This window comes from Suricata suricatta, chromosome 2 (genome assembly GCF_006229205.1).
Source record: "Suricata suricatta isolate VVHF042 chromosome 2, meerkat_22Aug2017_6uvM2_HiC, whole genome shotgun sequence".
Classification (NCBI taxonomy): domain Eukaryota; kingdom Metazoa; phylum Chordata; class Mammalia; order Carnivora; family Herpestidae; genus Suricata; species Suricata suricatta.
This window is the reverse complement of record NC_043701.1, coordinates 13,624,397-13,639,142: the sequence shown is the minus strand read 5'-3', so window position 1 is coordinate 13,639,142 and position 14,746 is coordinate 13,624,397. Positions and strand designations below refer to the sequence as shown.

The 14,746-nt window shown below is 43.2% G+C and overlaps 1 protein-coding gene across 1 annotated transcript in view; it reads right to left on the bottom strand.

The window, feature by feature from the left end:
• Positions 1–14,533, bottom strand: part of KDM7A (lysine demethylase 7A) — a 97,240-nt gene extending 82,707 nt beyond the window's left edge. The window contains exon 1 of the mRNA XM_029922675.1: positions 14,278–14,533. Coding sequence (XP_029778535.1) covers positions 14,278–14,366 — 89 coding nt within the window. The 5' untranslated portion in view covers positions 14,367–14,533. The remainder of the gene's footprint in view (positions 1–14,277) is intronic.
• Positions 14,534–14,746: the final 213 nt, after the last annotated feature.

The window sequence follows — 14,746 nt, the reverse complement described above, 5'->3', positions numbered from 1 at the left end:
GCGGGGGGGTCCCGCTGAAGGGCACGCGGGGCGGGGGAGGCGGAGGGAGGCAGAGGCTCCCTGAGGACACGCGCGGCGGCGCAGGGAGCGCGGCCACGGGAGGAGGACGGCGGGAGCGTGCGAAAAGCCGGCTTCGGCGCGTGAGAGCTGAAGCCGGGGAAGTTCCTGCGCAGTGGAGAGCGGCACACGCTGCGTCTGTGCGCCGAGTAGGGAAACCGAGGAAGTTAGGGCCCCGCCAGGGCCACCTCCCGACGAGGGGAGACTGCTTAGGCAATTAGCAGCCGCCCTGCGACCTTTGCGATCGGGAGCCGAGGGTTTCACTGCACGCCGAGCCCTGCCGAGTGTGCTGGGGAGTTTCTCAGACTTCCGAAAATGTCCCACTTCAATTCCCACCGACTAGCCAGGGAATTAGTGTTGATGGAGCCGCTGATAGGTGAAGGAGGTGGTTCCCAAGAGGAATTCATTAATGTCTGCGAGCCGAGAGGGACCAGCGTGAAGTGTGGTGGGTGGAGAAAGACTGGAAAGAACCCTGGAGTGTTACAAGTAACACGACGTAGATGCGAATGCTTCGAGTCCCAAGTTCGGAAGACAGGGCTAAAATTCTAAATGACAGTGACACCTCGGGAGAGGAATACTACAAAAACCAGATAATACGGTACTTGGCGCATAATAAGCCATTAATAAATATTTTTGAATGAAAGGTGAGATTGGTAAGAATAAAAACAGCTAACAAATACTGAATAGAGAAAGAATGCCTTGGAATCATAACTACGCGAATTGGAAGGCACGTTAAGGATTATTGAGTCAGATATTTGTAGCTGGATTTCGCGGTAATTTCTATCAAGGGGAAAGCCCTGTGGCTCCCATCTCACCCAGCCCCAGAGAATCGCTGCTCTAACCGCCTTTTTATAACTGAGGAAAGGGAGTAATTTGCCTGAAGTCTCACCGATCTGAGCTAGAACTAAACTTTGGTTCTTGACAATGCACCGAATCCTTTTTCTTCCACACCCCTAACTGGCTCGTATTTTGCAGGAAAAGTAACGCTTGAAAACCAGAGTTGACCACAAAGTGAATGCATTCGAAACATTTATAGTGGAGGAAAAGGAAAAGCGTTAACTGTCGTTTTTGGCATATGTTTAGAGGCATCATGGAGTGGAAAGAATCCCACATTCAGACCCTACACACATATATATATGTATATAGGTGTTCCCCCCCATATATGTGTGTGTGTGTGTGTGTGTGTGTGTGTGTGTGTGTGTGTATAAGCTGTGCAACCTTGGGCGAGTTACACTCCATTTCTCTTCAACTAGATCCTTGGAGAGCTGCTCAAAGAAAAATTATGGATAATACTACTACCTCACATACATTTTATAACAAGCAAAAGAGATAATGTATTTTTAAATTTTCTAATGTTTGTTTATTTTTGAGAGACAGACACAAAGCACAAGCGGGTGAGGGGCAGAGAGAGAAGGAGACACAGAATCCAAAGCAGGCTCCAGGCTCTGAGTGGTCAGCACAGAGCCCCCAGGATCAGGAAATCACAGCCTGAGCTGAGGTCAGATGCTTAACCAACTGAGCCACCAGGCGCCCAGAGGTAATGTATTTTTAAAAGTAGGTTGAAGAGGCTGTGTGTTATTAGCTGACAGCACATCAGAGTGTAAGGGAAGGAGAGGCAGCCAAAGCTGTCCTGTTGGATTTGGGGTGAGAAGGGCATCCACACAGGGAACTGGCCTGGTGCGGGGTGCTCTCCTCTCCCTGCTGAGGGGCTATCTGACCTTGGGAAATCAGCATGGGCAGAGTGAAGAGAGCAGCCAAGCAGAGGAGGGGGCAGTACTGGTGGTGGGAGATTGGTTATGTACTAGAGTATTGATCCAATAAGTAAATAAGAGAAATGGAAATCAAATGTCTCAGTATTAAGGAAGAGAGTTACAAATATATGGAAAGAAAACTTAGAATGAACCTTTGGGTAGTGGGCTGACAATGGAGATGCCGATATTTATATAAATGATTAAGTAGTACATATTCTGTCCACGGAGAGAGTCTGGGGGTAGTGACAAAACAAAACAATGAGGGGTGCCTGGGTGGCTCAATCGGTTGAGTGTCTGGCTTTGGCTCAGGTCATGATCTCACAGTCAGTGGGTTTGGACCCCGCGTCGGGCTCTGTGCTGACAGCTCAGAGCCTGGAGCTTGCTTCAGATTCTGTGTCTCCTCTCTCTCTGCCCCTCCCCTGCTTGCTCTCAGTCTCTCTTTCAAAATAAAGACATTAAAAACAACAACAAAACAATGAGTACATCTAGCCAAGATCTTGGCTTTTTAAAAAACATTTATTTATTTTTGAGAGAGAGAGAGAGAGTGTGTGAGCACAAGTGGGGGAGGGGCAGAGAGAGAAGGAGACACAGAATCCCAAGCAGGCTCCAGGCTCTGAGCTGTCTGCACAGACCTGGACATGGGGCTCCAACCCACGAACTACAAGATCATGCCCTGAGCCCGAGCTTAAATTAGATGCTTAACCAACTGAGCCACCCAGGTGCCCCCAGATCTTAGCTTCTATACCATTCTCCTTATTTTTCTTTTTTGGCAAATTGGCTGATTTCAGGCCTGGAGAAGTACAGGATGAGCCTGGAGCCTCTAGCTATGCCAGAAACTAAGGACATGCTCAGAGAATAATGGGGCATGTCAAAAGGACACAGGCCAACTTGTGTCCCACTGGCCAAATCTTTGACAAATCCAGCTTCAAAATAAAAAAATGATAATAATGTATTATAACCTATTGAATAGCATAGGGAGCCATACAGTCGTAAATAACATAAATTGAAAATTTGAAAAAGATTAGGATATTTACATACTTTTAGATTATCTCCCCCACAAAGTACTTATTCATTATAAAGGGAATTAGAGTAATTTTACAGTGGAGAGAGTCTGGCAGACACCATCTTCATCAAGTGATCAAGTGCCATTGGTAATGGGACAAATTAAAACATTGCCCCAGGTGATAGGATCCAATAAAAAGACTAGCATTATTTCTGGCCGACTTAGAAGAGTATCTAGTTGGAAATACAACTAACTATTTACTTACTTACTTATTTATTTATTTATTTATTTGAGAGACAGAGAGAGACAGCATGGGCAGGGGAAGGTCAGAGAGAGGGAGACACAGAATCCAAAGACGGGCTCCAGGCTCTGAGCTAGCTGTCAGCACAGAGCCTAATGCGGGGCTGGAACCCATGAACCGTGAGATCATGACCTGAGCCGAAGCCAGATGCTTAACCGACTGAGCCACCCAGGCGCCCCAGAAATACAACATTTTAAAAGGTACATCAAGAAATTAGCAAGAATAAAGACATTATAAGACATACAAATCTGCAATGAAAAGTGAAAGATATTGTTAACAGGAATATCTGACCTTGAGAAGAAAGCGAGGAAGGCTAGACATCTGAATAATGACAGAATTCTAGTGACAAGCTCCACGCATAGTAATTTAGAGCATGTGCTTGGATTCTACAGCCTATTATCTCTGTGACAACTTACTACTGGGTTTAGTTTTCTCATTTTAATGGGGATGATAAGAATAACTACTGCACAGGGTTGGGTTCATTAAAGGAGATAACAAGATGCTGGCCCCAACCTAATAACCCAGATAGTTGTTAGCTAGAACTATAAATAATTATTTTACTTGTTTATTGACAGAGAATCTAGAGAGTTAGAAGGGAAGTGTAGGAGAGTATTATCCCCAAAAGAAGGGGGAGAGAAATTCAGAAAGAAAATATCTTGAAGATGGGGCACCTGGGTGGCTCAGTTAAGTGTCTGACTTCAGCTCAGGGCATGATCTCAGAGTTCATGGGTTCGAGCCCCACATCGGGCTCTGTGCTGACAGCTAGGCTCAGAGCCTGGAGCCTGCTTCCGATTCTGTATCACCCTCTCTCTCTGGCCCTCTCCCACTTGTGCTCTGTCTTTCTCTGCCTCTCAAAAATAAATAAATGTAAAAAAAATAATAATAAAATAAATAAAATATCTTGAAGAAAGACACTCAGTTCCATGCCAGCACTGGTTGGCAAAGACTGTGGAGCTCCCTCTGCTTTTTTCCAGTACCTGCAGTAGATCTTTCATTTCTGTATCAAATCTAAACTGCCCCGTTGGTTGTTTTTAACACCGCACTTGTCCTTGAACTCTCATTTCTGTGAAAAGAAATGTATTCTCCAACCTAACAACTCTGCTTCCTACTACGACCAGCACTTGTCTAGCTCCATGATCACGTCTGCTATTCTCTCCCTTTTTCTTCAAAATGCTGTTCAAAATCCATTCCCAGACCTGACTATACTGTGTACCTTTATCCACATAAAATTTAATTTGCACATAACTTGTGTGTTACCCAGATTTTCAGTCAGTGCCTATACTTTTTTTTCTAAGGGATAATTTCCTGCTTACAAATTCAGGAACTGAAAGAGCCTGATTCCAAAAAGCTTTACATACTTACAGGAAAAACATGAATGATCAGAAAAAAACATTTTTATTAACAAAAGAAGGGATATTAGTAGCGTATTTAGCAGTAGCTCTGGAGGCTTCTAGGGTGATAAAGGTTATAGACCATTTGTCCTATACAATTTATTTGGGATCCTGAAAGAAATTACCTATCCCAAGTGGTTTTCTTCATCAGCCTGCCAAGGTACATAGAAGTCCAACTTACAGAGTCATCCCTTAAAGGCAGGGGTAGGTAGGGTCTTCTACCCTCAAGGCTCCTGAGCAAACACAGATGTATCAAGCATGAGAGGTATCCCATTGATGGTGATTTCTGTGGAACAGTAACACTAAGAAATATTCTGAGGACTGCAGGGTTCCCACAGGCAAGAAACTTTGTAAGAGAGAGCCCTACTTCGGGCTCCGTGCTGAGCATGGAGCCTGCTTAAGATTCGCCCTCTCTCTCCCTCTGCCCCTCTTCCCTGCTCACACTCTCTTCGTGTGCATGCTCTCAAATAAAAAAATTTTTTAATTAAAAAAAGAACCAAATGCAATTCATGAACCTTGACCCCGATTTTTTAAAAAATAGCTATAAAAGACAGTTTGGGAGATAATTGGGGACATTTTAATATAACCTGGTCATTAGATGATGCTAAGGAAACATTCATATTCTTTGGTGTGATACAGTATTGTAGTTTTATAGAAGAATGTCCTCATTTTTAGAAGACACATCCTGAGGTTTTAAAAGTGAAGTATTATTTTTAAAAAATAAATAAATAGATAAATTTTTAAAAAGTGAAGCATAATGACATTAGCACTTGCTTTGAAAGATTTAGAAGAAGAAGAAGAGAAAAAAGATGGAGATGAATGAAGACAGTACAGTAACATTAGCAATTGTCGAATCTGGCTAATAATGTGCACACAATGTTCAATGTACTCGTCATTCAAGTTTTCTGTATTTTTGTAATTTTTCTTAAGTTTATTAATACAGCCTCTTTCTTGAGTCTATTTAGAAGTTAAATGATATTTATGTAGCCAATGATTTCCTATTCTGAATATCTCTATAGATTATTTTCTTGGTATAATGCCTTCTAGAGTTACACCTGTCTTCCTTCTAGAGAGCAAAGTACCAGGGGACCATTATTTCGTTAAGCTCTAAAACCCAAATATGGCCCATCTAAACAGGAACAGGGAGGGGCACATTTTTAGACTATCTGTATGCACATCCAGAACGTTTCTGAAGTACTACTACCACTGGGCCTCCACCCCTCCATCTGTCATCTAGTGGAGATGCTACTTGTTGGGCGTGTGCCATGCATGTGGACAACGTGGAAGCAGAAAAAAGCTGATAACCACCATGCTAGACTGTGTGTCCTTATAAAAACAAAAACAAAAACAAAACTCCACTTGCGCCCCAGTCTGACCATGAGAAAATTATCAGACAAATTTCTGTAGAGGAGCATTATACAAAGTACCTGACCAGCATACCCAACATGGCCAAGATCATAAAAACAAGCAAAACCTGAGAAACTATCACAGCCAAGAGGATCCTAAGGAGACATGACAACTGAATGTAATGTGGTGCCCTAGATGGGATCCTGCGGGGGGGGGGGGGGGGGGGAACCCACATTAAATTAAAACTAAAGAGATCTGTATAAAACATGGGCGTTAAAGATAATGTATCACTATCAGTTCATTACTTATAATAAGCATATCAGACAAATGTAGGATGTTAACAACGGGGAAATTCGGTACTTGCATATGGAAACTCTGTACTACTCAATTTGTCTGTAAATTTAAAACTGTTCTAAAAAATAAAGTCTATTCCAAAACACTGTTGTGTGCATTACCTACAAGGTCTCCATGTTTCAAATGCCGACATAGTGGCTAAAATATAGCTATGCAGGGCACTAAATCTGCTTTCCCGTTCTGAGCTCTGTGGTACTTTGATACAGTTTAAGAAGGTATGCCTGATGGGGTAAGCAACATATTATTAATGATTAAGTCTGGAAAATTATGCAGGTTTGTGTCTGTCTGTGTAGCATTATTAGCCTGAGGGACTGGCTAAATTTAAAGGGAAAGTAACTTACTTATCCATCCATTCATTCATCATTGGTAAGGGGCTACTATGTACATCTGATAGTTTCTAAGAATACCAGGGATAAAACACACATCTTCTAGCCCCATTGGGCTCTCACTGTAAAAAAAAAATAAACAAGTAAATATAAAAGCATAACAGGGGACACCTGGTGGTCAGTTGGTTAAGCGTCCAACTCTTGATTTCAGTTCAGGTCATGATCTCATGATTTGTGAGGTTGAGCCCCATGTCAGGTTCTACACTGACAGCAGGGAGTCTCCTTGGGTTCTCCCTCCCTCCCTCTCTCTCTCTCTCTCTCTGCCCCTCCCCTGCTCACTTGTGTTTTCTCTCTCTCTCTTAAAATAAATAAGCTTTAAAAAAAAACATAACACATTATGATAAGTGTTATGGTGGAGAAAAACACAAAGAGTTGTGAAACCATGTAGGAGGGTCAGCTAATCCGGACTGGAATAGATCAGGGCATGTTTAGTTCTGAAGGCATACAAACATTGAAAGAAGCTCCTTCTTTCACCATCCTATTTCTGAAATATTAAAAATTTTATTCTCCAAGCAACATAAGGGAATTTAGTAGATATATACATGTATATAAGTACTTGATACATATATATCAAGTACATATGTACTAATCATACATATATCTAGTAAATATATATGTGTGTATGTATATATATTATATATGTATCTCTAGTAGATACATATATAAATATAGATATAGATACAGATATAGATATTGGTTTTAGAGTTTTCAGGCTATAAGAAGTAAATGGAATAATCAAGATAGTGCTTACTAGTGAACAAATCAGGTCATATATCTTTAAAAGGGACTGAATAAGAGACAGTGGCAAAATCACTAGTCTATCAATGACAAACACTTTTTAAGCACCCAAGGCAATATGTTTAGCAAAACTGCAGATATAAAGAAAATTGGATAAATACCATAATTGAAAATTATAGACAATTTCTTAATAAATTTTGTTTTCATTCTTAGTTCAGGGGTGATTCATCTTTCTTTCTTTCTTTTCTTTTTTTTTTTTTTTTTTTTGAGAGACAGAGAGAAAAACAGTGTGAGCAGGGGAGGGTCAGAGAGAGGGAGATACAGAATCTGAAGCAGGCTCCAGGCTCTTAGCTAGCTGTCAGCACAGAGCCCGACGCAGGGCTCAAACCCACGAACCGTGAGATCATGACCTGAGCCGAAGCCAGACGCTTAACCAACTGAGCCACCCAGGCGCCCCTCATCCTTATTTCTGATCAATAATAATCCGTATCATTCCTAAAGACCTATAAATAAATATTTCTAAAATGCAAAGAATCTCTTTAAAACAGACCCCAAATGACAAGTAATTCTTTTGTGACCTGAAAACTGCAGCATCAATATATATGTAATGAGTACAGATATTGTTCATTGTCTTTAAATTCCTCATATATGACCTATGGCCTATTTGTAACTATATCTACAGCCTAATAAGTTTATAAGTTTAGTTCAATTCTGAGTCCTGCCTCTTGAGTTTATTGTCCCACAGATTTATTCCTCTCTAAACCCTAATTGAGAAATTAGCAATAAAACCAAAATTGAATTTATAGTCTTGTTTCTTCCTTCCTTCCTTCCTTCCTTCCTTCCTTCCTTCCTTCCTTCCTTCCTTCCTTCCTTTTTTTCTCTTTCTTTCTTTCTCTCTCTCTCTCTCTCTCTCTCTCTCTCTCTTTCTTCCTTTCAGAGAGAGAGTGTGAGTGCATAAACAGAGGAGCAGGGTGGAGAGAGAGGGAAGAATGAATTGCAAGCAGGCTCCACATTCAGAGCAGAGCCTAAAGTGGAGCTCAGTCCCATGATCCTGGGACCATGACCTTAGCAGAAGTCAAGAGCTGGACGGACGCTCAATCGACTGAGCCACCCAGGCGACCCTTAGTTTTGTTTCCTAATTGCTCAAAAACTGTTAAATGCCACTGAACATCTTCTTCATAGTATAGGAGAAAAGAGTTTAGAATTCCCCGCTCTCTTTTGCCTAAATACTTAAAAATGGTAATTAATGTACAGTCAGCCTTAATATTTAGAGCCAGTTATGGGAAAGAAGTTTGCATTTCCACATGTTTGAGAAAGAATAGCTTTAAAGATGCTTTTAACAAATGCACTAAGAATTGCCAGAGCATATGATAGCAAAAATAAAGTGGGTTAATAAGATTTTACTGAGGTCTGTTTCATGTCAGGCACTATGCTAGATGTCATGGAGAAAAATGAAAGAAATACACAAATGGCTCCTGCTTTTAAGTAACTTATAATTTACAGGTAGTAAAAATAGTGAGCAAATGGCTAATCATGTGGTACACAAGGAGGCCTGGAAAGCCAAGGTTTTCAGAGAAGCTGGACAAAGGGACATTCAGTCGAGAACAAATACAGAAGTGCAGCACAGACTTGTATAAAAGGTACGAGGAAGCGTAAAGCATGGGCTGGGCTGGGCCTTGCCAAAATAAAGACAACTAAGAGGACTCTGAGATAAAGAGTGAGAAAAAGAACAAGGAAGATCTAGGCAGGATGCATGGGGCCGATGGTGTAATATGGACAGATGACAAAGCAAACTTGCCCAATATCTATTTCATTTTCATCACTCTTACCAGAAGACATCTTTGAGCTAGAAAATCCTCTCTACCAAAACCAAGATGGCACGTGGGACTGAGTACTGGTTTGACCCGCTTATTTGTAGAAGGATTGGGAAGACCAGAAAGGTCCTCTGTTTCCTAGACTCAGCTTTCTTGAGTGGGCCGGAGGGAGGTATCAAAGTATGAGAGGCAGGGGCAAGTGGTGCCAGAAACAGACGCAGGTGCAGATGCATGAAAGGTCAGTTTGTCCAACGGAGACAGTAAGACCAGGCAGGAATGCAAAGAAAGCTGTTTATTGTGGGCTCAGAGACAAGGTAATAGGGCATGGAAAGAAACTAAAGCTAGTATTTCTATGCAGGAACTATCCTAGATGCTTAGTATACATTCTCTCGTTTAATATCTTCAACAATCTTAATGAAAGTAGTATGATCCTCAGACTTTTCTAATGTGGAAAATAAGGCTTAACTTGCAGGTTAAAGTTAGGCAGCAAGACAGAGGAGCTGGTGAGCTTTTAGCCCAGGTCCGTATGACTCCACAGTATCTTCCTCTATATGCTGAAGGAGAATCTAAGGGATAATAAACTCAAGAATCAGAGGTGCCCATTGGCATCAAGTAAGTCTGTGAACACCTATGAGAGCACTCCTCCCCACTTGGCACTGGAGTTTAGGGTTAGGGTGACCTTCCCTAGACAAGGAGATTGACTAGAACAAAGTTAGGTACTAGGCCTATGTAGTTGGAGACACATCAAAAGAATGACCTAATCACAGGGACTGGGCCAGAAGGCCAGGAATTCGACATACAATTCAAGGAAGGATGACTCGATGCTGACCTGCTTAAGTCCTTCCTGCTAAGCGTCCCGCAGCACAGGAGAGTGGTTCAGGGAGGCCCTGGAGCAGAAGGCTGGAGAGCAACCTGTCAGACGGGAGAGGTAGACGGGCCACCTGTCAGATGGGAGAGGGGGACAGAAAGCCACAAGAGGGAGGAAGTTCTCCAGGATCAACAACAAAAACAAACACAAAGAACGATGAAACTGACAAATTGCTTGAAATGGTATTTTAAACAAACAAAATATAACTGATGGGTGTGATAAATATTTTGGAGCGTTTGGGGGGAAAATTAATAAATAAGCACTTGGAAAAATAAATTCTGGGGCTCAGTCAGTTAAATGTCTGACTTTTGGTTTCGGCTCAGAGCATGAACTCACAGTTCGTGGGTTCAAGCCCTATGCCCGGCTCTGCGCTGATGGTAAGGAGCCTGCTTGGGGTGTCTCTCTCTCCCTCTCTCTCTCTCTCTCTCCCTCTCTCTCTCCCTCTCTCCTCTCCTGCACACACACACACACACACACACACACACACACACACTCTCTCTCTCTCTCTCTCTTCTCAAAATAAATAAACTTTTAAAAACGAAGAAAAGAAGACAAAGAAGCAAATTCAAAAATAGGTTGATTTTAACTTTAGACAAACTCAAATTGTAAGAGAAAACAGAGTATACTATGGGGTTCTGTAGTAAATCCTATTTAAAGTCTGGCTATTGATTTTTAAAAAAAATACATATAGGGGCACCTGGGTGGCTCAGTCAGTGAAGCGTCAGGCTCTTGATCTAAGCTCAGGTCATGATAATGGTAACATCCAAAGTTGATAAACTGAGAAATAGCCATAAATGTATGTTATTTAGAAATACAGAATTATAACCATGGGGGAGGGGAAGGGGGAAAATAGCTAGGGAGAGGGAGGAAGGCAAACCATGAGAGACTCTTGAATACTGAGAACAAACTGGGGGCTAAGGGGGGAAGGGGACAGGGGAAGGGGGGTGATGGGCATGGAGGAGGGCACTTGTTGGGATGAGCACTGGGTGTTACATGGAAACCAACTTGACAATAAACTATAAAAGAAAAAAAATACGGAGTTATAGAGTGGTTCCATTGGTTAAGCGTCTGACTTCAGTACAGGTCATGATCTTGCAGTTTGTGAGTTCGAGCCCTCTGTTGTCAGTGCAGAGCCCGCTTTGGATTTTTCATCTCCCTCTCTGACCCTCCTCCGCTTTGTACATGCTATGCTCTCTCTCTCAAAGATAATGAAACATTTAAAAATTTTTTAGAAATACAGAGTTAAACAACAGAAAAAGTTGCTGAAAGAGTTCAAAACAGTTGCCAGTAGAGAATGGGTCTGGGTGGCATGGGGGAGGGGCAGCAAAGTGTAGTGAAGAAGAAGACTGCTTTTTTCATTGCAAGTCATTTTTGTACTATTTGATTTGTTACTTATACCATTATGACAAAATTCCTAATTTTTTATTTATTTTAAATGTTTATTTATTTTTGAGAGAGAGAGAGCACCAACTGGGGAGCGGCAGAGAGAGGGGGGGACAGAAGATCCGAAGCGGTCAGTGCCCAACGCAGAGTTCGGTCCCCACTGAGCCCAACACTGGGCTCGAACTCACGAACTGTAAGATCAGTACCTCGGCCGCAGGGGGATACTTAACCGACTGCACCACCCAGGCCAAATAAATGGCTAATTTATTTTTAACATTATTTGTTTATTTTGAGAGAGACAGTATGAGTCACAGAGGGGCAGAGAGCCGGGGAGAAAGAGAGAGAGACAGGGAGAGAGACAGAGAGACACAGAGAGAATCCCAAGAGTCAGACACTTAACTGACTGAGCCACCCAGGCGCCCCTAAATTGCTAATTTTTTTAAAAAGCCGATGGGATTTGATTGAAAAAGAGAAAAGAAACCACACCACTGAAAGTAATCGTGAGTCACCAGTCAATACATTTAAAGAGGAGGGAGCCATCCCCAGTTGGCAAAGGGGCTCATAAAGGAATGTGGGAGCTGGCAGGAGTAGGGGTACCCTCCCCCTCTCAGAAACAGCTGCTGGTAGCAGTGGCTTCCCCCTAGGCCAATAGGTGTCAAACTATTGGGCTTGTTTTGGGGCTTGTTAAAACCTGGATGGCTGAGCCCCACCCCTCAAGTTTCAGTAGGTCTAGGGTGGGGCCACGAATTTGCATTTCCAACAGTTTCCAGATAAAGCTACTGCTGGGGCTATGGCGTCTGGGAGTGCAGTGAGAACCACGGAGCCAGGACCAAGCTAGAACTGCTCTCTAAAGGAAACCGGCAAACCCCTAACACTTAATGACCGAGAACAAGGAGGGTTTGTGGAGGGAGGAGGGCTGGATGGGGCTCGGGGACTAAGGAGGGCACTTGTGATGAGCACTGGGTGCTGTACGGAAGTGATGAGTCACTCAATTCTCCTCTCGAAACCAATATTGCACTGTAAGGTAACGAACTAGAATTTAAATACAAATTTGAAAAGACAAGAAAAAAAAAAGTAAAAGAAAACCGGCAACGTGCCTCAGGAGGGCTCTTACTAAGGGGACCGAGGGCCGGGCTCGATGTGGCGGAGCTAAAACTAACTGCAGGCCTCCACAACAGATGCTAGGAAAAAGAAGGAAGAGAAGAAGCAGGAGTAAAAGCCAAGGATAGAAACACACTAACTTGCTAGTTTCCCAGAATAAAGCCCTTCTTTCTTTGATCGCTGAGGAGGTCCCCAACCTGCTTGCCCGCGGCCCACATCCTGACAAGGAGAATGCCTGCAGATACGCTTCACCCACTGACCTAACACCCACACTCAGGGCTCCCGTGCAGGAAGGAACCACGTCACTCAACTGCAGAGAAAGCCCAAAGCAGCTACATATGCACATACAGGGACGTGTATTGTATATTTCTTAATGTTTATTTTTGAGAAAGAGCACAAGTCGGGGAGGGGCAGAGAGAGAGGAGGACAGAGGATCCAAAGCGGGCTCTGTGCTGACAGCAGTGAGTCCCAAAGTGGGGCTTGAATTCACAAAACGTGAGACTCTCCAACTACGAGATTATGACCTGAGCACACGTCGGATGTGTAACCAACTGAGCCACCCAGGCGCCCTGCAGGAACATGTATTATAAATTCCTGGGGCAGGAATGTACTGAGTGAGCTCCAGGTACCCCGTGGCTGGAGTGGAGAGAGCAGAAGGGGGGGTTGTAAGAGATGACATAAGAGAAGAGGGAGCAGGGGCAGATGACACAGCCGCATCTGCTCTTTGAAAGACTTCAGTTTTTCTAGTGAACAAGATGGCAAGAAAGAGCCCTGTGATATGTATGGTAGAGCACAGAACTTCTCAAACTTCAGCAAACACCCGCATGACCCAAGGGCCACGTGAGAACACAGGTTCGGATTCAGCAGGCTTGAGGTGGGCGCTGAGGGTCTCCAGTTCTTACAAGCTCTTCGGTTAAACAACACTGTGGGTCAGAGAACCACACTCAGTAGCAAGAGTAGCTGACCCAAGCAGAAGTAAGCCTCACTGGGCAGCTTTCAGCAGAGGAGGACATGCCACTCTGCAAATCTCTGGGGGCACCTGGGTGGCTCAGTGGGTTAAGCGGCCGACTTTGGCTCAGGTCATGATCCCATGGTTCTTGGGTTCCAGCCCCACGTGGAGCTCGACGCTGACAGTGCAGAGTCTGCCTGCGATTCTGTGTCTCTCCCTCTCTCTCTGCCCCTTCCCCACTTGTGCGCTCTCTCTAAAAATAAATAGATAAACTTGAAAAAAAAAATAAAACAAAACAAAACACAATCTCTGCGCACTAGAGACTTGATTCACACGGCTGGATAGAGTTATTTGCTTCAGGTAAATAATACCTAAAGAATAAGCAAGTTCTTTCATTTGGAGGACTCAAAATCTAGTGAGGAGCTGAGGTCCTCAGTCCAACAAACTATGTCAAACTGTGTCTTGCCAACTACCCCTTGAGTGAGCTTGAAACAGAATCAAACCCCCTATCAGGCCAACTACAGTCCTCTCAGATACCTCGATTGCAGCCTGTGACAGACCCGGAGCCAGAAGACCAGCAAAGCCCCTCCCACCCAGAGCCCGGACCCACAGACATTGTGAAATAACGGATGCTTGTGTTTTAAACCACTAAATTTCAGAGTAATTTGTTACACAGCCATAGATAACTCCTACACCATCCAAGTCTTCTGTTAAACACGTGGGGCATTTATAACGCTACAGCCTGCACGATGAGGCATTCTCTTGAGAGGCAAGCTCTTAGGCAGGAATTTTTAACGAGGCATTGATGAGAACATTTGTGTGAAACTTACATACCTGATGATTGAAAGAGTTTTCCATTGACTGGCCTCTGGCTCCATTCGTTTAAAATAAGTGGTTTCTTCTCCCTTATCCACATGTTTCATATCAAATTACCAACTCTTGCCCTCAACCTTCATGTCATAGAACAGGGTGAATGGACATGGTGGGTGAGGAGCAGTTCCTCCTGGTCAGCGCGGCGGTGGGGCGGGCTCGTTCTGGCTCACAAGAGCCGAATGTTGGCTTCTCGGGAATTTGGGGGAGGTCGTCGTTGATCGTAGTCATTCTTAAAAATTAAATAACGTAAACTTACAATTAAATAAGCAATACTAAAAACAAAGATAATAAATCCCCAAAACACATCCTTTCCTGATTATTTCACTACACTTTCCCATTACCGTACTCTTGAAGTTATTTATTTACATCTAATGTGTTCGTAGAGTGCCAATACTGGATAACGGTGGATATTCTTTTCCTGCTCCACATA